This window comes from Drosophila eugracilis, unplaced genomic scaffold (genome assembly GCF_018153835.1).
Source record: "Drosophila eugracilis isolate 14026-0451.02 unplaced genomic scaffold, ASM1815383v1 contig_2088, whole genome shotgun sequence".
Classification (NCBI taxonomy): domain Eukaryota; kingdom Metazoa; phylum Arthropoda; class Insecta; order Diptera; family Drosophilidae; genus Drosophila; species Drosophila eugracilis.
Window position 1 is genome coordinate 2,458,620 of NW_024572964.1, and position 25,521 is coordinate 2,484,140.

The 25,521-nt window shown below is 41.2% G+C and overlaps 8 protein-coding genes across 17 annotated transcripts in view; 4 read left to right on the forward strand and 4 right to left on the reverse strand.

Annotated features, from left to right (window-relative positions):
• The first annotated feature begins 36 nt into the window (after positions 1-36).
• On the forward strand, positions 37-717 carry LOC108107575 (thioredoxin, mitochondrial). Its single transcript, XM_017215136.1, has 2 exons — positions 37-311; positions 375-717. Exons 1-2 carry the CDS (start codon positions 130-132, stop codon positions 619-621), a joined length of 429 nt encoding a protein of 142 aa, XP_017070625.1. The 5' UTR covers positions 37-129; the 3' UTR covers positions 622-717.
• Positions 655-1,351, reverse strand: LOC108107574 (39S ribosomal protein L23, mitochondrial). The gene is made up of 2 exons (XM_017215135.1): positions 964-1,351; positions 655-900 (listed from the first exon to the last, which is right to left on the reverse strand). The coding sequence occupies exons 1-2, from the start codon at positions 1,255-1,257 to the stop codon at positions 742-744; spliced, it is 453 nt and encodes a 150-aa protein (XP_017070624.1). The 5' UTR covers positions 1,258-1,351; the 3' UTR covers positions 655-741.
• A 208-nt stretch (positions 1,352-1,559) lies between these two features.
• LOC108107687 (nucleolar MIF4G domain-containing protein 1 homolog) lies at positions 1,560-4,326 on the forward strand. Its single transcript, XM_017215291.2, has 2 exons — positions 1,560-2,524; positions 2,578-4,326. The coding sequence occupies exons 1-2, from the start codon at positions 1,651-1,653 to the stop codon at positions 4,260-4,262; spliced, it is 2,559 nt and encodes an 852-aa protein (XP_017070780.1). The 5' UTR covers positions 1,560-1,650; the 3' UTR covers positions 4,263-4,326.
• A 2-nt stretch (positions 4,327-4,328) lies between these two features.
• LOC108107690 (uncharacterized protein C7orf50 homolog) lies at positions 4,329-5,402 on the reverse strand. Its single transcript, XM_017215295.1, has 2 exons — positions 5,123-5,402; positions 4,329-5,066 (listed from the first exon to the last, which is right to left on the reverse strand). Exons 1-2 carry the CDS (start codon positions 5,277-5,279, stop codon positions 4,396-4,398), a joined length of 828 nt encoding a protein of 275 aa, XP_017070784.1. The 5' UTR covers positions 5,280-5,402; the 3' UTR covers positions 4,329-4,395.
• Positions 5,403-6,537: 1,135 nt separating this feature from the next.
• The window catches only part of LOC108107685 (supervillin), a 116,370-nt gene continuing 97,386 nt past the window's right edge, over positions 6,538-25,521 (forward strand). For 8 of the 10 annotated variants that reach the window (XM_017215274.2, XM_017215275.2, XM_017215278.2 and 5 more), the window contains exon 1: positions 17,270-18,110. In XM_017215274.2, coding sequence (XP_017070763.1) covers positions 18,096-18,110 — 15 coding nt within the window. In that variant the 5' untranslated portion in view covers positions 17,270-18,095. Of the gene's footprint in view, positions 7,163-17,263; positions 18,111-25,521 lie in introns of those variants that run through there. The other 2 variants (XM_017215277.1, XM_017215281.2) reach the window with 2 other exon arrangements.
• LOC108107694 lies at positions 18,568-19,042 on the forward strand. The gene has a single exon (XM_017215299.2). It carries the CDS (start codon positions 18,713-18,715, stop codon positions 18,977-18,979), a length of 267 nt encoding a protein of 88 aa, XP_017070788.1. The 5' UTR covers positions 18,568-18,712; the 3' UTR covers positions 18,980-19,042.
• LOC108107693 lies at positions 18,977-19,550 on the reverse strand. Its single transcript, XM_017215298.2, has 2 exons — positions 19,275-19,550; positions 18,977-19,215 (listed from the first exon to the last, which is right to left on the reverse strand). The coding sequence occupies exons 1-2, from the start codon at positions 19,548-19,550 to the stop codon at positions 19,099-19,101; spliced, it is 393 nt and encodes a 130-aa protein (XP_017070787.1). The 3' UTR covers positions 18,977-19,098.
• Positions 19,634-20,307, reverse strand: LOC108107692. Its single transcript, XM_017215297.2, has 2 exons — positions 19,840-20,307; positions 19,634-19,783 (listed from the first exon to the last, which is right to left on the reverse strand). The coding sequence occupies exons 1-2, from the start codon at positions 20,269-20,271 to the stop codon at positions 19,634-19,636; spliced, it is 582 nt and encodes a 193-aa protein (XP_017070786.1). The 5' UTR covers positions 20,272-20,307.

Below are 25,521 nucleotides of genomic sequence, written 5' to 3' on the forward strand. Positions count from 1 at the left end.
TGTTTCCACACCTTATATGACCTGATAATCTGGCAACTCTCTACCTCCTTGTTGTTGTGATTCTCTTGTCATTATTTTGCAATCATTTCATATAAAAATTTGCACTTGGAAGAACCGATAAAATAAGCGATGCAGCGACAGATTGTTAATATCCTAGGACAGGCGACGCGCCGTTTGGTTAGTGGCCAGCAAATCCGCACGTTGTCAGTTTCTGCTCGGCGTCAGGAGATCTTTCAAGTCCAGAGTGCCGAGGACTTCGACAAGAAAGTCAAGAACAGTCAGAAGCCCGTGATTGTTGACTTTTTCGCAACGTAAATTGGTTTATATATATATAATTTTCTTTTTAAATAATTTGTTTTATCTATAACCTCTAGATGGTGTAATCCCTGCAAGATGCTGACTCCGCGAATTGAGAGTATTGTGGGTGAACAAGCGGGTTCCATTAAATTGGCAAAAGTGGATATTGATGAGCACAGCGAACTAGCTTTGGACTACGATGTGGCCGCCGTTCCCGTCCTGGTGGTATTGCAAAATGGAAAGGAAGTACAGCGCATGGTAGGGCTCCAGGATGAGGACAAAATTCGTGCATGGGTCGCCGCCGCCGTTAAGCAGGCCAAGTAGTTTTCTAAGAAGTGCCCAAAAAAGAAGCCAAGCTTAGCTTTATGTTATTATTCGGACTTTCGAAATAAATGTTTATATAACCGTTGAAACAACAAATGAGCTAAGACTACAGACTATCAACTAAATGGAAAACCAGCCTGGAGTGCCGGGCCGCTTCTTGTTCCTATCCAAAAATCTGCGGAAACCGGCTTTCGATTCGTCAAGCGACTTCTCCTCCTTGGCTTGTTTTTCTGCCTTTTCCGTGAAGAAATCGGGAAAGACAAAGGACTCTTCCCTGGGCTGGAATATATATGGATATTATAATTTCTGACCCCTAAGTTATGCCGTTGTAAAAACCCATACCAGTGTTACATAAGCCAGCTTCACGTCGTCTTTCTTCGTGATGTATCCGTAGGTCTGATCCCTCTTGGTCTCTCCCAGGGCAATTCGAGTACGCACATCCACCACTGGGAGTTTGTAGATCTTTTCTAGATAGCTGCGCACATCGTACTTTGTCATCTCCATGGACACAGAGAAGGTAACCACATTGGCTGGCTGTTCTTCCGTCGGCCGGATAAGCTTCATCCAAAAGTTGGGCAGGAAAACCCGGAGTTGCGGATTACCGCGTTGGTAGATGGGGTACCACCTGGTGGACATATTGGATCAGGAACTTTTATTTTTTATTTAAGAATTCGAAAATAATATTAATTGTGTGCGTTCACAAAATGCACTAAAAAAGGCCACATCTTTCGGGTGGTCAACGGTGTAGCAAAGGGGGTCGAAGCTAAAAAGTCGGCGGGAAATAAATATGTATATATGTATATAATATGTTATATTATCCCATATATAATATTTTATTATTTTCAATCTGTCTCTTAAATATAGGTAAATTTTTATATGTTTTCATTTTATGGACTCCCCAAAGTATTTTCTTATACGCCCATGCCAAACCACGTGGGTTGTACAACACTTGTCATAAACAGCTGTTCGACCAACCACAACAATTTTTAAATGTGATCCGGTTAAAAAAGCTTGTAAATCCCGCCCACAATGGTTAAAATAAAGACGAAAGAGACCAAAAAGAAGCCCTTGACCCGAAAGGAGCAAAGGAAACAAAAGTCAGAGGTCAAAAAGCAGAATAAGCGACTTTATCACGCCGGCAAAATTAACGGCACACAGCGCGTGGCGGCGGCAGCAGAGGCTTTGGCAGCGCAGTCACTAACGGGAAAAAACAAGAAGAAGAAAAAGAGCAAAAAACCCAAAATAAATCCTGATGAAATTCCAAAGGAACAGCTTTTATCCGGGGAAATCGCCAGCGACGATGATGAGTCAATAGATTCCGATTTTAGTGATGCGGAGGTGGATGCTTTGATGCCCAAAAGAGAAAAGGTGGAGGTCTACGAGCCCCTGGGGAAAAATGTGACGAAAGCCAAAGGAGGTGCCATCCAAAGACAGGATGAAGAGGCGGTCAGGCGAAAAGAACTGCGCCAGCAAAAGGAATTGGAGGCTAAGTCCAAGAAGCAGCGGCTCAAGCAACTTCGCCTGGAAAACGTGGAGGAGGATCGCGAGATCAATAAGTTGGAAAAGAGGCTGAAACTCAACAAATCCAAGGACAAAAACCGCCTGGTCAGGAAGATGTTTAACGATGGCTTGGATTACCTGCTGGACTTTGTCTTGGATGACGAAGAGGAGAAGCAGAAGTGGGAGGAGAAACAGGAGCGCAAGAAAAAGCTAAAGGAGCAACAGGAAAAGGAGGAGGCAGGCATGTGGAGCGATGAAGAAGATGAGGAGGAGTTAAATGATCCCAAGGATAACTTCCCGGGAGATGACAGTGGGTCGGAGGGAGCACAAGACGACGAAGATTTTAGTGGTGATGAGGAATACAGTGGGGAAGAGTCCGAACAGGAGGATGAGGCACCCAAGGGTAAGTCAATTACAGACATTTCTAGATCTTCTTTAATTCTTAAAAATCCGCAGTTAAAGAAGACATCTACGGTCGCAAACGCGATGCAGAGGGAAACATCCTGCCCGATCCCGTGGAGCAAGAGGCATCTGCCACCGGTCAGAAGTACATACCGCCACATCAACGAGCTCTGATGGCCGCTAGTGCAGGATCTAGCGAGAAACAGGCCGAGATACTAGCCCGCCTTTTAAAACAAAGCAAAGGTCTGCTCAATCGTCTGTCCGAGGCAAATCTTCATAAAATTGCTGCTGGCATAGAGGAGCTGTACATGAAGAACTCGCGCTACAACATGAACGAGACCCTGACCAAGTTACTCAAAGAAGCACTGCTGGGCTCGACGCGAACCAACGAAAGAATGGTTCAGGAACACATGGTTTTGTTGGCCTACCTTCACGCTCAAATAGGCAGTGAGATTGGCGCGCACTTTCTGCAGACTTTTGTGGAGCTGTACGACGGCTATGTCAAGGACATTGTTAACCTGGAGGTGGAGGATAAGCAGTTAAATAACCTGGTCCTAGTCCTCTGCTACATGTACCTCTTCAAGATTTTCGAGCTGAGCTTGATGATGGAGCTTATAGGCAAATTGTCAGATAACCTTTGCGAAAAGAGTGTGGAATGCCTTTTGCTGATCTTCCAGTCTATTGGTTTCCGCTTGCGCAAAGATGATCCACTGGCTTTTAAGACCATGATGCAAAAAGTTCAATCGCAGATTGCCTCTGCTCCTTTGGAACTCAAAGAGAATCCTCGCCTGCGTTTCATGGTGGATATTTTGAATGCTGTTAAAAACAACAATATGCAAAAGCTGCCCCAATACGATCCCGAGCTGGCGGAGAATCTCCGAAAGCGTTTGAAAGCTATGCTAAAGAACGATCGCTATGTAGTTACCTTAAACATAACCCTCGAGGACCTTTTGCGAGCCGACAAAGTGGGCAAGTGGTGGATCGTGGGCTCTGCCTGGACGGGAAATCTGGACGAGATGGGTTCTGCCAAACAAAAACAGGATAAGAACTCGTCTAAATCTGTTAATGGAGGTTTTGCTGATAAGTTACTGGAGCTGGCCAAAAAGCAGCAGATGAACACAGCAGAAAGGAGGAATATATTCTGCATCATAATGAGCGCCGCCGATTATGTAGATGCCTTTGAGAAGATCTTGCACTTGGCTCTGAAGGATCAGCGCGCGGTGGCTTACGTGATCATCCATTGTGCTCTTAATGAGAAGCGAGCTAATCCCTACTACGCTCATCTGGCCCTCAAGTTCTGTCAATTCAACAGAAAGTATCAACTTGCTTTCCAGTTCGCCAGCTGGGACAGAATCAATGATATTGAAAAGCTCTCCAAACCGCAGATTCGAAACCTGGCCAGTTTTCTCCAACAAGTAATCCTAGCAGCTGGCTTACAGCTCTCTGTACTCAAAGTGGTGGACTTTATGCAGCTGGATAAGCTCAGCTTCTACTTTATGAAGGAAGTGATGGTTAGGTTACTCCTGGCTCCGGATGAGTCGCAAGTGTATCAGACATTCGAAAGGGTAGCCAAAAACACCAAGCTGCAGCAGTTCAAGCAGAGTGTTCGACTTTTCCTGCAGCACTTCCTCTTAAAAGAGGATCAACTGGACAAGCTGAAGCTGAAGGAGGAGGATCAACAGCTTCTGCAGCAGCGAGTCGATCACTTAGACAAGCTACTGGCCTATGTGGACTTGTAAATATATGTAGACTTTAAGAGGTGACCTTATTATCTTGTAAAATAAACTTTTACTTTAAGGGTAAGATACATTTTCTATGTTTCTGTATTCTTTAATAAAAGCTAGGACAAACATTAACAACTAAGATAAACAACTAGTCGAAGATCTGGAGGAGATCGCGTGCCCGCTGATACTGCGTGGACTCGATAAGCTTTTGCCTTTCAGTCTCGTCCTCCAGCTTTTCGCCCTCCTTGTCCAGTTTCTGGATGACTTCCTGGGCCAGTTGGGTGATCTTGGAGCGCGCGGCTCCCTGTGAGCTGGCCAAATACTCCAGAGCAGTGGGCCACAGCTCCGCATCAAGTTTATCTTCGCTAAAGGCGGTTTGTTGGATGGAAATCTGCCGCAGCTTGTTGAACTTCCACTCCTGGCGGGATTCCTTCCATTTGAAGAGGTATTCCTTGTTGACTTTAGCTTCTTTGTTGGAGTTCTGACTTTTTTGAGCTTCGAGACGCTGCTGGTGCTTCTGTTTCTTCTTTTTGCGCACCGTGACCACTGCGTTGGCGTTTTCCGGGCGAGCAGCCTCTTTTAATTGTTCCTCGGTTGGTTGGGAGTCCTCTTCATCGTCATCCGAGTTGTTTTCCTGTTTTCTGCGCTTTTCCTTTTTGGGTTTGTTTGCTTCGTGAACTTGCTTTCTCTTTTCAGGTTTCCGTGAAGGACTTTCATCGTCTCCATTGGTGTCAACCTGCTCCTCTACCGCGTTTTTCTTGGTGCGTTTCTTTGGGCCCGACGATTCTTCCCCTTTTTGCCGCCTCTTAGGGGGCTTATCTGTAAATATAAAATGTGTAACCGTATATAGTATAAAGATATTACCCCAAACCCACCTGTTTCAGATGCCTGTTGTTCCACCTGTGGCTCCAGAATCAAACTTTTGATGGCCACCTCGTCGTCACTGGCCGCATGTCCTGCATTCTCGGCTACCTCGTGCTTGCGTTTCTTACCCTGGCGCTTGGCCTTCTTCTCCAGCTCAGTGCGAGCCATTCCAGCAGAGAGCAAGTAGAAAATGAACTTAAAAAATCAAGTTTTAAGGGGAAAATTTAAAAAATACTTTTCGATTCTGAGTAAAATGTGTTTAAGAGACGAGGGGTTGCCACATGACCAAAAATGCAGCCGTTAGCCAGCACTGAGAAAATCTGTTGTTTTACCCAGTCCGGCAGCGCTCTGAACAGATGACTAGCTACAATCTATACGGCAACGCTAGCAAAACGATTGCCAAAATTTAGCTTTTGTTTAATAACAAATAAATAAATACAATAAAATAATATAAACTTTTAAAGTGCATTTCGCGTGTGTAAAGCTGTGCTTATGTTGCCACCTCTACTTAAAACGAAATTCCGCCCGAAGCCGAGGAAATCTATGCCATGCAAAATTCGCGCCGCGTAATTAAAACCCTTGTGATAGCTATAATATATTAAAATAAGAGCCATTAAGTAGTCAACTAAGTATCTATTAGAGTTAGAAGGAGTATAACAGGTAAGTTCTTAAGCAATTTATCTTTTCCCAAAAATTATTTGGCGGCAACAACAAATCCAACCGGCAAATGCAACTGTTCACTTGCGCGTGTGTTTGTGTTTTTGGCAGTGTGAGCGCGTGTGTGTGTGTCACCGGTAAATACAAATTAAAATTCGTGTTTTTCGGTTTTAAAACGACGAGGGAAAATGAAGGTTTATATATGATAAGCAGATGTATTGAAACAGGAGGAGCCAGTAGTCCCGGAACAGCTGTTGCTTACCTGCAGGAGTGGGAGGAAGGTCCTCAAATTCCAGCTGTACTTGCAAAGGTGAGTTTATGCCGCCAAAAACTCTTACCGTTATAAGTTAATGCATGTATGTCATTACACGAAGTACCGTTTTCTTTATATAAGCTTTACATACATAAAATTACAGGGGCGGATTGGGGTACATTTAATCGAAATTTTTTGGAATTTTTTGCTAACAGTTTTCCACTGCAAACTGTATTTTCACTTTCATCCTCTGAACGCCGGCGCGCCTTCCACCCAATAAACGTTGTAAACAAAATTCTCAGATGAAATTTTCACACAACATTTCTACATCATGCTTGGACTCTTTGAGTAGTTTTAAGACGTAGGCAAAAATAGCATTTTTCCGACTTTTCCTGAGTTTTCCGCCCATGCCGCTATTTTGAGTGAGAGGAAAGCTCTCACTCAGGGGTCGTCTCAGAATTTGTTGGCCATTGGATTCCTCCGCTGGCCATTCAGTTCTGCTCCGGTTGTGTTTCCGTTCGCATCGCGTTTTCCCTTCGCGTTTTCCGCTTTTCCGTCGCGGTTTTGGTGGCTTTCCTCGCGGTTCTATCTAAAATTTTAGACAAATCACTTTGGGTTCTGAATCGAAAGAATCCCAAAAGATATTTCAGCAATTTTTCGGTGGTGAAAGCGTTTTCAGATATACTACATATATATCTTGGGTATATGGCATTATCTGATTGTTAGGGCGGCATCTTTACTGGCTAATTGGATTGTCCGCAGTTCCAACAACAAAAAGTGCAGACAGCGGACCTGTCACAACAAAGAGAAGAAAACAAAGTCTAACGACTCCCCGGGCTAACTTCGCCGGTAACACGCGTGTGTCTTTGTCTGCCTTCCCAGTAATCAATATAGTGGCATTTGTTTTCGCGCGTTTTACTTTCTAACATATTTTGGTACCTCGGTTTTACCCCTTATACCCGCACTCTTAACTTAACCCCCTATTGCCTGTGGTTTCTGTGACAACGTGAGCGGCCTAAACAAACGTGAAAGAGCCAACCCCATAAGAAACGCAAAAATATTGCCTCAGTAAAGCGGTTAACTTTCTGTTCTGGAATGATAAAGCTCGGCATATAAATGCTCGACAGTACGCGCTATAAGTGTAAGTTAAAGTTCGATTATAAAGATTATAATAACCAAAAGCATGGATCTTGTTTGGACTTGGAATTCTACAACTTCTTTTTTAACAAAATCATTTTAAAGTTTATATAAACTTAAGATTTTTAATAGTTACAAATTGAAATCTTAAAAAATTCTTATATGCATTTTCTCTCTGTGCAATTTCCTTGTTTGTTTATAAACATTTCGGCACATCCGTTGGAAAACGAGTATTACATCAGCTGAGGTGGAGAGGTGTGGCCGAGGTCCACTTGTGTGCGTCCATCATGATTCAGCTTTGGATTCAAATCTGTATCTACTCTATGTGCTAGCAACTTGTATCTATTTGGCAGCCGCATCTTCGGAATCGTTTCCACCTCTGCCCCCTCCGCTCCGCTGGCTTGTGTTTTTCCAATAGTTTTCCTCTAAAAATGGATCGGTTCGTCGGCAATTAAGGCCCCCCAAAAATAAGATATATGTATTCGAACTAAACTCATTCGTTCCTTCTAATATGAATGAATCAAGGCACAACATAATTTTTCTTGAAAGTTCTGTTTTAGTTAGTTTAGTGGTTTAGTGGGGATTTGGGAGGTCGTATATCATTCCTGCAGCTCTAGAAATGTCAAAAACTGATGATTTTTGGGATTTTTGTTTTGAAGACTTTAGGTTTTCTTTCATTATTGACAGATTAATAACAAAAAACTTTCTTAGGAATACCACTGTCTGTCTCTAAAAAAGCTATACACTTTAGGTAACATTTTCCCTACTGACCAACCACATAGTCGTATCATTACAAAGAGTATTTCCTAGATTTCGAGCACACACCTTGCCCCTTGAATTTTCCTATTCCCATTTCGCTTTGCGGCACTCGTAAAATGTATATTTTGAGCACAAATGTCAAATATCGCTTTTTAAGGGTCACCGGCTAAATATTTTCGCTCTTTGCATGTTTATTTTTCAATGTTGCCCATTGCCCATTGCAACTTGGCAAGTTGGCCAACAAAAGACGTTTTTTGTCTTTATTTGCTAATAACAGCCCTTTGGCTCATCGGTGGTTGGTCGTCGGCTAGTTGAGTCATTCTCTACAAGGGTTGAGTGCATTTTTATGCTCTTCGAAGATAGTTAGGTCGTAAATTCTTTGACCAGACTATGAGCAAGCAAATTGCCGGCTTCCTAATGGCTTCTTACTATATAAGCTTCTTGATTTATTTCCCAAAATAGAGTGCGGGTATAGTATAAAGATGAAAACATGAACATTCATTAGCTTTATTTTGATTCCGCTTGATTCGGATAGTCAGATATTTATTCTGTTCTCCTTCCATTCGAATTGACGTCAAATTGTTTATGCAGGCCATGGGCCGTTTAGTTGATGGCCGGCTGGTTTATATATTCTGTGGATATGGATATCTATATGTGCTACTGTTTGCCGATATTGTGATTTCTATATAGGGAAATTAAACGGCGTTTCGATTCGGAATGCAAGTCAGGCTTTTGCAACTCGAGGGCGTCACAGATTTGCGCGTTCGAAACGCGGCTGAAATATTAATGCACCGCCTGCCTTTTCGTCTGTTTTCGAATCGTTAAATACACATTATATAGCCATATTCATTTTTTTTGGCTTAAATGGCGTCGCGTCGACACGCGTACTTCCGTCACCGAACTGTTTTCAGAGAAAATCCCCAAAAAACAATTGCCAAAAAAACTGAAACAAATACAATTTGTTTTTCGGTCGACAGAGTAACGACATGGGGGAGCAAGTGTTAAAATAAATTGTGACAGATTGTTGGGGGTAGCACGCAGTCTGTTTTCGATAGCTATATAATATCAGGGTCTCTTTACGATATGTCGCGTAATTTTAGCTCGTTAAAATATGAAAAATTGTCTGGTCAAGACAGGAAAAGCCGTTCAGACGTAGATAATGAGACAAACGCAAAGATTAATGGAATATGTAAAAGTTCTTGCTGTAAAAAGTCGTATTAAAAATGTGAACAAAATGCTCTTGAGCAGTTCAATGATCTTTGAAAATCTTTCGAGAATTTATACGGTTTGTAAAGAGATTTATTTGAAAAGAATTCCCATAACTTTTTTATTCCAAAAGGTTAACAGACCTCTTAAATTTTTATAGAATTTCTTGTGCGCTTTTAAAGTACAAATTTGGTTTTTGAAAAACCTTTTTAATCTTCTTCTTTAAACAAAAAAGATTCTAAAGGCATTCCCAAGATCTTCTAAAAACTTAAATGAATTCCATTCTCTTTTTTAAAAGCAAATTGTTGGGTAAATAACATTTTCTATTTTCTTTCCTAAAATATTTTCATAAAGAAATTCGAAAAATTGTCTCAAAATAAATTGTGCAGAAAGAATTCCCAGCTAGACATTAATTTACTAGACAGACCGACAGACGGATATAGAATGGACAAACAACAAGGCAAAAAAAGTATATTTTCAATGGGATACCTAAAATAATCCACAGATCTGACGACATCGGAAGGCCTTGGGGAAGTGTTGCAAAAACTAAAACACTTTTAGTTAGTCGAAGTCGGTTCAGCGTGACCCTGAAAGAGTAAAATTGAGCATGAAATATGCTTAACTAGGTCACTACAAGGGGGCAATATGGGTTGACTCAATTTCGCGGACAAGATAGGCCGCCCGCTGAGCATGGCAACCGAAAGCAACCCCTTGGAACCCCCATTTCCCATTTTCCCAATAAACAATCCAATTAAAACAATTGCCAGGGACAACAAACGATATCCCAATGCGTTTTCCATTGCGTGTGTTTTTCTGTTGGGTCTTAATGGGTCAAATAGACTCGTAGTATCTGATGGATAGTTTCCCAACTATAAATATCTTCGCCCTATCGCTTTTCCTTCAGCCCGGTCGATGGAAAGTGAAAGTCCATGTGCGTCGGGCCAACCAATTTAATGTACATTTCTGTTCATTAATCTTTTCCTTTTCGCTTTTTTCAGCTCGCAATTTTTTGTATCTTTTTGCGATAATTTTTTGATTGCTTTGCTCCATGTGGGACTGCTAAGGTTTTGATTGATTTGCCTGGCCAGCCTGGTAAAAACCAGAAAAATGGTAGTTTCTTTCTTCATTCTGCGGTCGGCCGCAAATTGATACAAATTAACATTCATCGTATCAAATTTGATTATAAAATGTTACTTTCAGAGCAATATTATCACGTTTTTAGGCCATACTTAACACTATTTTCAGATCATCAAAACGATGAGAAAATAATGCGTTTATCTTACGACAACTTAATGGCTTGCTTCACGTTTGAGATTGTTATAGATTTATTGTTGGTTTTCTGTTGATTATGATAAATGGTCTTCGTTAGAATTAAAGTTTAATTCTTATCTTTACCTTGCTTAGATAATGATTTTTAAGAGAGCAGAACTACTAGTCAGTTTTAATGGTGACCTTGTTTTCATGGGAATCAAATTAATGGCCAATATAAACATAAAAAACTGTGTTACTCCTTACAAAAAATGCAAAATTTAAGAAAATATAAACTTTCGAAAACTTCGAAACTTTCTTTGGGTCGGTTCTGCGCCTTCTTTTGACAAAGTTATAAGCAGATCGCTGGCACAAAATATTGTAACTTTTACTAAAAAGTCACAATGTGGATTTTCCGTCCAAAATATCAGGATTTTCTTCACTACGAAGCCAAAAATGATCATAACATGGAATGTTATATCTCGTTGAGCTTGTCTTTCAATCTATTTTCAAAATATTTAACTGTCATTTAAATCTGAAGAAAAAAATATTTTTTTATTTTTTCGAAAAAATGATTATGGTACCCCTTACAAAAAAGTGAAATTTCACAAAAAAATTAATATCCGAAAATCATTGCCATACCCACATAGGAAGTTTGCTTGGGTCGTAAGCTGCACAAAACAGTCTTTCTTTTGGTTCTGCGACTTCTTTTGACAAAGTTATAAGCATAACACTGGGGAAAAATATTGCGAATTTCAAAAAAGTCACAATTTTGATTTTAAGCTCAAAGTATCAGTATTTTCTTTTTTGCAAATCCAAAATAGATCATAACATGGAATGTTATACCTTGTCGAGTATTTTGTCCATAACAACGCCAAAAATCGTCGGAATATGGAATGCCATATGTCGTTAGGCTTGTTTTTCAATCTATTTTCAAAATATTGAAGTCCAATTCAAATCTGAAGAAAATAATATTTTTTCGATTTTTCGAAAAAATGATGATGGTACCCCTTACAAAAAAGTGAAATTTGCCAAAAAATTTAATTTTCGAAAATCATTGCCATACCCACATAGAAAGTTTGTACGCATCGTTAGCTGCACAAAACAATCCCCTTTATAGCTGTGCGCCTTATTTTCACTGAGTTATAAGGATAATACTGGTAAAAATATCGCAAATTTGACTAAAAAGTTGTAATCTTGATTCTATGCTCAGAATATCAGTATGTTTCCCACAACATCGTTAAAAATCGTGGGAATACGTAGTGTCATACCTCGTTCAGTTCGTATTTTCATTCCCCGTCGAACTGTATACCAGGCTAGAAACGAGAATTTTTTGAGATTTTTCGTAAATTTTAATGTTGATTAATAAGCATTTGTTTCCAGATGCCAAACTTTCGTTCTCCTTCGTTCAAAATACCATATATCTTAGAGGTTTCTCCCCCAATTTGCCAGCCTATTAGGTCGATATCCCCCAATCCTCTTCAGATCCCAAAAACTTGGACAAGCCGTCAATCCGGCTGTCAGCATACGGGGACAAGATCGTTTCGGGCTCTGTGGGTTTTTGGTATAATTACGGGCGGGCAATTGTCTGTAACCCAATTCGAGCTTGGCATTTCATTCAAGTTCACATCGGAACACGTTTGCTGTTATTCGATATTTGGTGCGTGGGTTGGAAAATCGTTTCGCGCCTTGTTTTTGCCTTCCTTAACAGAAATACAGAGAAAAAATGAACAGAAAATTGAATTTGCATAGAGCCGAGAGCCCTGGAATATACGATCGTTATATGCTGCGGCATGTAATTTGAATTGAAGAATGGTTATTATGAAATTTGCATATAAGTTGGCAATTAATTTGCAACCACTGCGAATGGCACACCTTTCGTCAGACGTCAAGGATTGGCCATGGGCCATAGGATGCATGTCGCGGATTAGGGTCCGTCATAGGAATTAACATAAAATAGGCAAACAAATTTCTCGAACTTCGCTCAACCCAAAACGTGCCTCTCCATGGCATTCTTCTCACTACTATACCAGTATATATATATATAGTCTTTTGATTTTTTCACAACTTTGTCTAAGCAAACAAGAAAACTTGGCACGTGAGCATTTTACAAATTAACCGACAACATAAAGAAAAACCAAAACCAGAAATAACAACCTCATAGCGCACCTACAAATGCTGGATTTCATAAAAATACATGAGTGGAGCCCATAAAAAATTTAAAATAAAAACCAAAAAAAATGCAGCTGCAAAGGTAAAATGGTCTTTTTTTCAAATATTCAAACGTACGCGGCTATCTTTTTGTATCGATGCGTACGTTCTACGAGATATGCGTAAGGTTTAATGGAAATAGCTTAGGGTAGGGCTAGGTAGAGGGTATAGGGGAACATCCCATACAATATATATCTGATTTTAAAGGAAACTAAAACTAAAACAGCATCTTTTTTACTAAAGAAAGGTCTAGTAAATAGCCTCTTGAAAAGATAGGGTGTTCAGTTTAGGGTTTCCATATTTCTACACCAGCCATAACCCATCATAACTTGAGATCTGGACGTGCTGTCGATCCGAGGCGGGAGTCAGTTCTCATTTAGATTGCATCTGGCATGACGAACGGACTCGAAGTCTGGGCTATATTTAGGCGGATTGCGCATTGTCTTCTAGTCTAGTTGGCCGTCGAGGTGCTGATATAAAACGCCTGATTAAATTTATGCACACACCATGGAATGGCGATGCCAACACTAAGGCTGCACTTTTCACTTGTGATTAATGCCGCCAGGGCGTGGCAGCTCGATTGGGTGGGTGTGGGTGCGGTTGCAGTTGGTCAAGTCCCAATCCTCAAGAATTTTTAATGGTCAGTTGGTTGGTTGGGGGTCTCGTTACGTGACCAACTGGAAAAAATACCACAAAATGTTTTCTTTTCCGTTTTTTTTTTCTTATTGCGAAAGCGAAAAACGAAAGTGGCAAGTGCGGCAGATTGTCGCCGGTTGCCGGCTCCTTGGATTGGAGCCATAACCTCCTCCTCCTCCTGATTGCCCCATCTGACTGGTCAATTGCCGCATTGCATCATCTTTCACATCTCATATTTCGTACGGTCGTCTGGCCGGCTGTAAATACCAAATATAATTGTTTAACTGTCCATAAAAATGAAGAAACATAAAAGGAGACCCTTTGCTGTCGCAGTCTTCGTCTCCCAACGAACGTCCAATGAACTTGGCTCAGAGTGGTGGGGCTCTTAAAACCGCCTCAAAGAGATATCTTTGAGCTGCCTCCGACAAAATAATTTCACACCAATGTGGCAGAAAGTATCTGGTGGATTGCTGGATGCCCCCGCTACTACCTGACAGTGTCCCATCCATCAATCGGTTGAAAGATTGCGCCACAGGTCAGCAGGTGTTTGAGTTGTTTGGGGTGGAACGCATAGGCGTAGAGCCAGATGATCTCTGGTTTGTTTTCCTTGAGAACTGCCGGTTGAGACATCAGCAGGGTGTGGGAAAATCAAGGGAATCGCAGCAAGGAAGCTGCATGGTTAGATCAGGGATAATTGGTGTGGGAAATGAGATGATGGAGGGAAATATTTATACTTATTTAAGGAAAAATGTTGATTAACTTTACTCACTAACACTACATAGAAAGTATCCAATAAATGATAAATGGAAATAACAGGAAAAGAGCCATAAACTACCCTGGAAATACACTTGTTTCAAGGATAATTAATTACCCTGCAATCTATGTCTAAGATTGTGTAATTACCCAAGTATCTGAAACCACTTTGTGAGTTTCCTAACGATTTTTACCAGATAAATGCGGCTTGAAACCGAAACTCTCTATTAAAGCGGCGGTTCCCTTTCGCCACATTTCGCCACATTCCTGATCATTAACTCCATTTGGTTGGCCACACAATCTGTCGCCATAAGCCGCCTGGCTATTGAGTAAACTTGATTTATGAGCGATTGCAATTGCATTAATTTCGCTATCGCCGCACTCTCACTCTCACTCTCGCTCTCACTCACTGTCTTCTGGTCCATTTGGAAAATTGCATGTCAACGGAAATTGCTTAATCATTTCCACGCATATCATGTATACCTCAAAGATATATCTATATATATATTGCCAAATGACTAATCCATCTGTCTATGCTCTTCCTTTCTTGCAGGTAAGTTTCACCGAGATATCGTTTTTAGGCCATAGGCAATCAAAGGAAATCATTGCGTAAGTCAATAAAAAAGCGGACTTGATTTGTTTGCTTAGGACTTCCCCTGGGGAGTTACATAATCCGGTTCCTGCGAGGAAGTGGCTCGTAAAAAAGGGAGCCATTAGCATGTGCAGTCCCATAATGGATTTTCCAATCAATGCAGGCAAAGATGATTATGGCTTACCAGTCGCGACCAATGAAATTATTGGCTCATTTGGTCAGGCGGCTAGCGAAATCAGAGGGAAACAACCTGAGAGAGAAAGATATACCCTACCCAACCCTCCACTCCGCTCCTTGATTATCGCGGCCATCGAATCTTTTCCTTTGCCACTACCTGACCCCTTGTCGCGCCTAACGATCTTTAACCTGGCCAACAGCGATCCCATCCCGGCCCAGACAGTCTGCCTCTTTTGTTGTTATTGATCGCTGTAGTACACAGCATTCAAACGTGCGTCGAGAGTATCTTTGTATCGCTGTATCGTTGTATCTTTTTGTATCTTTGTATCTGGCGAATGCATTTCGTTGTATCTCAAGTGTCTGGGCTTGTTTTTAGCCATGTTTGCCCGACTCATTTGCAAAATCTGCTGGGTAATCAGACACCGGCTAGTGATGTCAATTAGCTTTTGCTGCTGTTTTGCCAAGTGCGTGACCATTGAACCTGCATTTCCCATTTCCCATTTAGCCATCACCCATTTCCCTGCTGCTTAAAGTGAAAGTGAAAAGTCCCAGACGGGCGTTCAATGAACTTGCTTGGATCTTGGCAAAAAGCCAAGCCATTCCTCTACAGAACTAATTGAAGATTTCATATCTCAGCCTTTATGGCCATGGCCCTTTGCAATCTCAGTCGAGTCCTAGAGTAAAGCAGACAATTTATGATACAAATTAAATGCATGGAAATTATGATGAATGCGAGGCAAAATTTATGCTGATGACATGCCCAACAAAAGAGCGCCAATCCGCCCAGACTCCTACGGCTCCCTAAACTCCTCCTGCTCCACCTCCTCCGATTCCTGGAGGGCAGCTCCAATCAAGAGCCAGACGATCCACAGACAACAAATCGCCGAGTCGAGCAGTTTGCGGTCCAAGTCGTTTGTTGTTCATTTCTACACTGGGAGAAATATGTGAAGATATGGAAGGGGTTTGATTTTCATGGAAGGTTATCTAGAAGATATGAAAATCTTGAGATCAATATCAAACATTTTGTTATGTAAGAAACACAATTTCTTAACGATTTAAGTAACACTTTTTTCTCCGTGTAGACCTGAGTCTGGTCCTAAGATCCAGTGCATCTCCGCCCCTCCCTTTATCGCTTTTTGAGCAGCTGCCGAGGTGGGGAATTCAGCGACTTGGACTCCTTGTGGCCTGTGCGAGTATGCAGCCTGCCTCTAGCCGAAAGTTGTTGCGTATTTAAAATGGAAATTGCAAGTTTTTCGCTTAACGTTCCCGATGTCTCTCCTTGCCTCCCCTTTCCCCTCTCTCTGTGCTCGCTCGTCGGCGCTTTTGTTTCACTTTCGTTTGCTGATTGCAGGTTTTTTGTCTTAGCTTATTTTGATTTTTGCTTTTGTTGCCCGTTTTATTCGGTGCATTTATCACGGTGCCACACATTTGTGCCACAAGATGCCAGAAGATCGGTTAGGCATGGCCAAAGAAATTGGCAAAATGAGCCGCAAGTTTCGTTTTCCATTTCATTTTCATTTCAGCTAATTGAATGCGGTTTTTCAGGTGCCGATTTCAAGGGTGTACATACCACCACGCCCCCTTTTTCCATCATATTTAGGTGAAATCTCTCAACCGCATCCATCCGCAGTTTTGTCATCTTTGGCTGCTGGCAGGTTATGAAATATTTCGCAACTTTTGCTGCGAAAATTTCCTGTTTTCCTTTTTTTTTCACTTACGCACTTCTCTCCTGAAGCTCAGTTCGGTGGGTTTCTCGGCCGATCGGTATTAATTATTATGGTCTCGTTTTTTTCGCCTTACGGATTTTTTGCAGCTTTTATTTTTAAGGCCCGGCGAACCTGTTGCAATGCGTTCCACAAGCTGGGACTTGCGTCTAGGTGTGGGGAGATAAATAGATATGAGGCTTTCGGGTTGGATTAGGTTGGCCCCTCGAAACTAGGGAAATTTTGTAAGAGAATTTGGGTTTTTTAAGGTGGGAAAAAAACTTGCGATTATTCCTTAGAAGATTTTCTGTCTATGCCTCAACTTTAAAGATATAAAACTAATATTTTGTAATTTTTGTAAAATGTATTAAAGTTTCCACCTTATCTAAGACTTAAGTTAACTCCGTTTCTAGGTTAGAAATAGGTAAATCGCATATTTATCCCACGACCAACCCAAGTACTTAGGCCACACGCCCATCGTCCCTTAGTCTTTCACCTATTAAAACCATTTAGCATTCATTAAGTCCAATTTGGGGCCCAAACTGCTCGGAATAATCAACAAATTAACTAAATTCCTAGTGGGCGCCGACCAACCCCCTTGAATAATCCGAATTCCGAAGTTGTGACAGCGAGAATTGTCAAGAGCAGCCCCAAGAATCTTGGGAACCCACTAGCAGAGCATTCCAAACGGAGTCCAACCTGTCCAAGATCCCATGGCTAGGGCAAATATTTCCAAGCCAACATGTTCGAAGCGAACTTCATGATGAGGTTGCATGGAATCCATGAGATGCGATCCACAAGCTGCTTTGTAGCCGCAGCCCAGCGGAATTTCAATTCAGTTCGCGCTCAACTCACAGACACGATGGTCATGCAAACGCGTTAACCAAATAAAAAAAAATATATTTTAAATAATAAACACCCTTAACTATGCACTAAACCACGTACTAAACTAAACACAAACGAACTGTAAATAATTGTGTAAATAAGCAAAAAAAAAAAAACATAAACAAACATCAAAGGGAAATACTCGTAGAAAGACCGCTCAAGTTCCCATACATTGAGCTGGCCAATTGTGTTTGAAAATATTTGTTTGATCGATTTTGTGTGTGAACACCTTGTGAAGGCATTCGTAAGACCTATTGCCATAGCGAGCAAAGTGTGTTAAGCAGGGAAACACCCTCTCAAAAGTTTATATATCTACCACTATATCAACAACCCCCTTCGATCGGGTTAACCTACCACAAAGTTCAATATATACACCACTTCCTTTCTAAGTTTGTGTTTACGTGCTGCTGACTAATTGCCTTTTATATAGCCCGACTATATAAAACTGTACAATAAGACACGGCCAACTCTTTTAAGTTCAACGCCTGAGTTAAAGCTGCAGAATTGCTTCGCTCTCCAGTGAAGTTCTAGATTTTCGCGGCGAAAACGTTTTTCAATTAATTTCCATTAAAGTGAGAAAGTCTCGAGAACGGCTTCTTTTTCGGTTTCTAATTGAAGACAATTGCTTGCACCAGACCCATAAAAAGTGAACTGCATTCCAAGTAGAGCAAAACAGTAACCACTTCATCATCTCAACATCGTCAGATGCTGCATAATTAGCATTCGTTTGTGTGTGTGTGTGTTTGGAGCGACGAGAAAAACGGAAAATGTATCTCATACAGGTGAGGCCAAGCGGTACAATAGATCTCCCTCTCATAATTAAGTGTTTGCTCTTACTTATCACATGCTGGCGGCGGCATGCTGCACTTGCTAGCTGAAACTGAACTGAAAAAGATCTTCATTTAAGCGTTTTTTAATTGTCCGCCAGCTGAGATTTCGTTACCACTTGCCAGTCTCTCTGTCAGCGTGCGTGCCTCTCTCTAGCGTGTATAATTTGTTTAATTTGTGGCTAATTTATCTTTCCACTTGGCAGCAGCGGGCCGATCGTATAGGGGTTCACTGGAGCAGGTGCCTGCCTCATTACTGAACTTTGAACTTGAAACGGTGTTGCGAGTTACAGCTGCTAATGGAATACGGCTAGGCAGGGGTTGGGGTTACCAGAACGAAATCTTAGCTGCGGAATTGAAAAACAAACCAATATTTTGATATAGGCATGGATCATTAATCATATATCATAAGGGACGAAAATCAGTTACCTTTGAAATATCTTTCATTTTATTTTCTACCAGAATTGCTAAGATAAAGCCTTGAAATTATTCGGAAATTTACAACTTTTAATCTAGAAAGTGCATTAAAAATTCTACTTAAATTTTGTATAACTAAAATGTCTGAAACCTGGAATATTGATAACTACGAACTACGCATGGCTGTGCTGCATGCCATCTCGGAATTGGTCAATACGGGACTGAGTAAGAATTCTATCAAGATCTGCATAGAATTGATGAAGAATGGGATCAGTGGTCAGGCACTGGCGCAAGTGGTCAAGACCATAAGGGAAGGGATCACAAACAATGAGGATGACAAGAAGGACTCCCAGTCAGAGAGCGAGAGCGACTCTGACGAATCCCTATCAATACACAGGATTATGTAGGAAATTGTTATCAAATTTATTTTTGTTCAAAATGTGTTTGGCAAATTAAAAGTTCAAGTTGCAGATATTTCTTGATTTCAGTAGCTTTCTGGACATCCACTGTTTAGGTATAGAATATTCTAGGATTTTCCCAAGCCACTTGCGTTCATCAATCGCAGGCGAGTGTTGTTCCTGAAAACTGTATATGTGCCGGCCAGAATAATGAAGAGCTGCACCATTTTGGCTTGATAGTAGGTCTAGAAAGGACAAATCTTTAGTTAAAAGTGATAAAAAAAGGAAAAAACTATCGACTCACCTGTCTTATATAGATGGGCAATGGGATATGGGCTCGGTGTACGTGATAATCCATTCCTCTGAAAAGCCAATAGCCCGGCCATGCCCCCAAACTGGCAAAGAGAAATGGTGCTGCCTTGTTGTAGGCGTTCTCAAAGGGTTTGGAATGCACCATAAGACGTATCTCCTCGCCGACATTGTGTACTTTTGGGATGGTGTTGTCCTGTTCCTTGGATGTTTTTTTGGCGGGCCCCTGGATTTTCTCCTTCAGACCGTAGAAATAATCTTGGATGCCCATTTCTAGGTTTGGAATTTAGACCGAAACTTAATGTTTTTGTGAAAAAAGTCAACAAAAGAAGGATATGACAAAGGTTACCTGAGCTAAGAGGAGTCCTCAACAATGTCAGTTTCTGGGTTTTCGTTTTTAACTGTCTGCAGTTCTATGGGAATGCCTGCCGGACGACCCATAGATACTGTCAACAAGCCAGCTGCTATGATGGCCAACTGCATGAGCTTGGCCTGCTGATAGGTCTGAAATAAAAACTTCTTAAAAGATACATTTTAGAGAATGCCAACGCAAATCCCACCCTTTGAATGTAGAAGCCAATCCTCTCCGTTCTGCGTTTGTACTGCCAGTTATAGCCGCGCCAGAACCAAAAAGCTGGCCAGGACAGGAAGCTGACTTGCAAATAGGGCAACATCTCCATTATTTTCTTCGACATACCCTTAGGAGCATTGCGATCCACAAAGTCAACGAACTCCATCTCGTAGTTTATGGGCGGCAAGGTTTGCTCCCTCAACTTTGGCAAACTTAAATCTGGGGTTGGCACATCCCCCGAGGTTATGGGCTCCGTGGTATCAGGTTGAGAGTACTCCTTTGGCTTCCGCGTTTCCTGACTCGAAGTTTCTTGAGCTTCATTCGAAGATGTTTTGTGTGCTTCTTCCACATACTCAACATTCTCAGTTTTGAGTCCAGGACCGCCAAAAAACCCAGAAATTCTCTGGAGCAGCGTATCCATGATGAAAAGATGAAGTTTTCCACTTTTAATTTTCAATTTTTCTCAAAGATGCCAAAATAAACAAGAAAAGACTGCTGGGTTTCCTATGAAAAGTTCAAAGACTCAAAGCCATTGCATAAATTATCGCCTTAACTCGTTCCCTCATGCGGGTTAACATTTGTTTAAAACTAATTTACCTTACTTAATTTTTCTATTTTTTGTCTTTTTTATTTGGGGGCCCACAGAAGCCGCAGAACAAGCTTCATTATGTTCGGACTGCGGGCGCCCAAGACTGGGGTTCTATATGCCGTGGTATATAGAGCCAAAGTGGGTCAGTTGGTGCAGCGGTTCATGCAATTATAAAGCGCATATCTACAGGTTGCATACCAGATACCTCCACTTAGACTCGGGTCCATTGTGTGGCGGTAGCTAGCTGCTAACGGCTTGGACAGCAGGTGTCTCCTCAGTTCATTGTGTTTTTTTTTGGGTTTTTTGTTTTGTGTTTTTCGGCTTAAAATGTGGCTTACCTTCGACGAAAATGCTTGTGTGTGTGCCAGCTTCCTGCCACTATCTGTGATTCTGTAAACTAGTTTTCCTCTCTCGACGGAGAACGCCTAATGATCAATGCATTTAATCAAGTAAATTACTAAAAAATACCGAAAGAAAAACAATTTAACGGTGGATAGTGCGGCCTTTAGAGATATGGCTCTAAACCTCTTTGGATTCCTGGGACAAAGGCAAGCTTAATGAAGTGAAAATCTTGGGTTCTTTTGTGGTGGTTCTTCGATTAGCGGAATGCGCTTGGAATATTCTTTAGCCACTCCTGATGGTCCATCAATCATGTGGAAAGTTGACATCTAACACTCTAACAGTTCCCTGCGGATCTGCAGAAGATTTCGAGAAGTCTTAGAATTGATCCACTTGCCCAGTTATTTACCTGAGCGTATCAGTATTACCATTTTAAAGCCATTATTTCGCTGCCTCTTCTTCCATCTTCCAGCATCTTCAAGCCAAACTACTCAAGCGTTAAGCTTGTGTTGGGGCTTTCATTCATTCAAGACGTTTGAAACCACAAACTGCATTTGTAAGACTTCGCACAGATCGATTCCCGAACCCTCTCCAGCCATCTCTCCAGCTTTTCTCTGGTGCTCTGGAATAGCTACCTACACGCTCACAATTTCTTGTACCCTTTTAACTGTTCAAAGTCAAGCTCAATTAACCCAATTCCAATTTGGAAAATGATTTGCAAAAAGCCAAATAAATGGTTTTGAAAGTCTTCGGCCTGTTGTCAAAACACTCCAGCATAAATCACCGACACAATGAATTTCTTTTGTCCAAAACGCCAACTCGCTTTTGGGCCCACCTGCAATTAGTCTGCTCTCAGGTGGGTGTCCGACCTCTCTTTCACTCCGCGGATCGTGTGAAATTGCAACTCTAACTGCGGTCAATGCTAATACACCTTTCGGCCGAGAAAACCATTTACTCTCGAATGGTAAATTGTATAATAAATTTTTGGCTTTGAATGTCTGGGAAAGGTCTGCCCGGGCGACAGGCGACGACACTTAAGGTGTCAAGAGCGCAAAATTCGCTTGTAATTGGTTACCAAAATGGTCTTGATATTATTACATTAACGAGCGTTGCTTTATTTTCAATCGAAAAGTTGTTATTTTCAGGCTTTGTGATTCCCATAAGTGGAACAAATTTGCTGAAAAACAAAACTTGAAAGTTAAAAAAGCAGTTGAAAGATCAATTAGTATCAAAGAAAGCGGCTGTATTCGGTTATGAAGACTTTGATTGGGAAACAAACTAAGATCACAAGTTCTAAGTTTATAAAGTTTGAGTTAAGAAGAAATAACTCAGCCGCTTTTATCTATCAAACCATAAGATTTCCATACTTTAAAAGCTCTTAAAACGAAAAGCATCTTAGAACTTTTCAAAATCCGTTTGCCTTGACTTTCCATCAGCCGGTAATCTTGATCTTTTTTAACTGCATTCTCCTTAGCCACTTTGAGCTACCGGCCTTGTCGGAGAAGCAATGAATCTTCAATCTTTTGGACCTGCCAGCAACGGCAAAAAGCCAATCCTCAATCCTCAAACCCCAATAGCATGCCTCATCGTTCTTATTCACTGCATTATTATTATAAAACGCCGCATCACTCCCCGCCAATCTCGACTAACCCATCTCGGAGAGGCCCGCATACCGAAAACCCAAGCATATTACTCAATTTTCGATGCTCAGATTTCGGGCAGACAGCGAAAAACAAAGGGCAGAACGAAGATGCCACACCGGGGCTCTCTATATAAACACAAACAATGCCAGCAGTTGACACTTTGACAAATGATATTGCGGCTGGGTCGATAAGAACTCGCCACAGCAAGCCTCATTCATCAGAAATGCGACATATTTTCCCTCCCAAGATTTATTTTTATTGAAAAAAAGCAACAAAAATACTAAAAACTAAATAATCACTAAAACCTTGGATTGCCGTTACACTCTGGGTCAACAACTTGGGGGAAAACGAGACGATCTAAATTGATATTGATATGGATTTGCTCTAGATTTACTACACACATGAACGAGTTGATGATCCTCAAATGTCGTCTGTGGTTTTGGATTCAAAATGGGTTGGGTTTGGTTTGTAATAAGACTCTTTGTATAGGAGTCACTGGCCATTTGATCTTGGCCAGTCGAAATCCCTGGCTAAGCCTTGAGGAATTTTGTGTTTTGGGCGAGGCTTTGATCCTCTTTCGGTTACCTCTTTTCGGATGGGGTGTGGACCATATAATTCCGCATTCCCCAGACATGAAATACGTATCAATTTAATTACCCATGGAGTCCTGAACACGCAATTAAAGCTCAGGGCACCCTTTCCGAACCATCCCTGAAATGCCATTGTATCCATTTTGGTCGAAACAAACATTTTTATGAGGTTGTCGGCCACGACACACCTACAACTACCTGAGACTAGAGAAGAGGATTCTGTAATTCCCTGAAATGGCAGCCTGAAAAATAGGGAACAAACAATGTTAGATTTTATATAGGATTCTCCTACCTGTTTGCTGGTCTTTTCTTCTTGATTTTCCGTGGGATGATTTATCTTTGACTGTCTCATTTCATGGCCTATCAATTGGGAAAATTCCCGCTTTTCCCTTTGGATTTAAATATCTTAGAGGGCTCAAGTTCATTGCCTTCCAGGCGTGGTTCTTAATGCAATCAAAGCCATTTGTTAAGCTGTTTCTCGGAGGCGTAAGAGCTGCCTCGAGACTTGAAGAACCCTAAGGTTTAATAGCGTTTCATTTAAACAAACGTAGCGAATCGGGCGTTTATATTTCCCACCTAGAATCGGTTTTAAAAGCGGAACTCACGCTCCAATGTGTAATTCGATAGAGCCACGAGGAAAACTTGTTTTTTTTCCATCGATAAACTTGGCATGACTGAGGCCACGAGTCGAGGCAGGCATTACTTTTATTGTTTTACCTTTATCTATATTTAATTTAATCGATGCAAATGCTCGAGAGTCATGAACAGGCTGCTCAATGACCTTCAAATGTCGGCAAAGAAATGCGTTAAAAAAGGCTATCTTAATGGCCATAATTAAGTTCGATTTAACCACTAAATCTTTTTACTTTTTTGTCTTTTCTTTTTTTTGTTATTATTAAGCGAAATTATTGGCTTCTCATATAATTGCCGCACGTGTTCCAAGCTGGAAAATAAAAAGAAATCTCATATGCTGATGTTGATGTGCCTGTCCATGTCCATGTACCCATGACACATGTCAGGTGGGGATCAGGGGACGAGGGCAATCCCCTGCGCCTGACATTGATGAAATGGGCTTTTATGGCCATGTTTTTGGTGATGGAGAGTTGTGTAATTGTTGTCTCACGTTGACTGGCATGCCGAATAGAGTTTTGATACATTTCCATTGTTGCTCCGATAAAAGCGAATAAAAGGGAAAACTTGTACGCTTTAACTCCTTTCAACATGAGTGAAACCTTAGCCTGAGCTAGTTCCTAGGCTAGTTCTAGTTTTTGTTATTATTATTTCAAGTTGCCGTGTGCACGTCGTCGGTTGAGTAAATGAAATTTATTACGTGATCGTCTCGGTCGACAGCCAAATCTTTGGCATTAAGTGGGAAAATAATCTCGTAAAAAGCAGATGGAAAATATAATGGAAAATTACTAGAAAAAAACATTTGTGTGGTCCACTGATGGTGGTATAAAGTGGGAAGAAGGTTAGATCCTATCTTTAGATTCTAGATAAGCTGAGTAAATACATCATAACTGGGTTTCCACTGTACTTGCAATGCGCACTCAATTGTTTTTTCGGTATTTCGAAACCATATTTCCAATGCAATTTGCTTCTCTTGCACTTTTCCCTGGCCCAGCAATGGAAACTTTGTTGTTTTTAATAAAATTTCATTTCGAAATCGGATAGAAATTCAACTTTAACCAGATGAAGCAACCGCCTCGGGCACTTACATAAAGAAAACAATTTTCCAATTTTGATTTCTTCTTCTCGGCTCGTCGTTACTCTTTCTCACCCATTTCTGTTGGCTTGTTGTTGTTTCAAGTAATTACCAAATCCAATTAAGTTCAATAACAATTCAGAGGGAACGAGACAAGAAACGAGACGAGAAACGAGACAAACCAAATCAGATGGCTTGCTTTTTAATTACTCGGTTTAGCCCTTAGTTTATTGCTCTTTATCGCCGTCCCCTTTGGTCAGTTCAGCCATTTGGTCGTTTAATTGAAGCCCCTTAAGGGCAAGTTCGATGATATATCTTTGGTTTGGACTTTTATTTGATGATGTCGGCTACTTTTTATTGTCAAACAAACACAAATCGATGGCACTCTTTGCAAGAGGTGTGGGGTGTAGACTTTAAGTAGGTTTAAGCCCAAGCAAATAAAACAAAAATCAATAGTGCGTAAGTGCTGAGTTTCTGTGTTGACCGCTGCTGTCTTTCATAAAGAAGAATGTCAAGAGGCCACAATAATTGCAACTAATCCGCAATGAAGGCCCGGACTGGCCCGAACCTTGGGCCACAAAATCTAGACCACCTGTCAGATGTCCGTATGCAAACGGAATGTACCATATCCATGTTCACAGTTTGTTTGGCATGCATTGACTGTGAAGATTGAACAGTTTACTATATAATTTCTGGGGTAAACCGAACCGTAATCATTGTCTATTCAATTGTGGTCGTCGTTGTCGAGCGGAAATGTAAAATGCCCGCTTCCGGCTATCTCTGGCCGCTCAAAGGATGTTTAAAA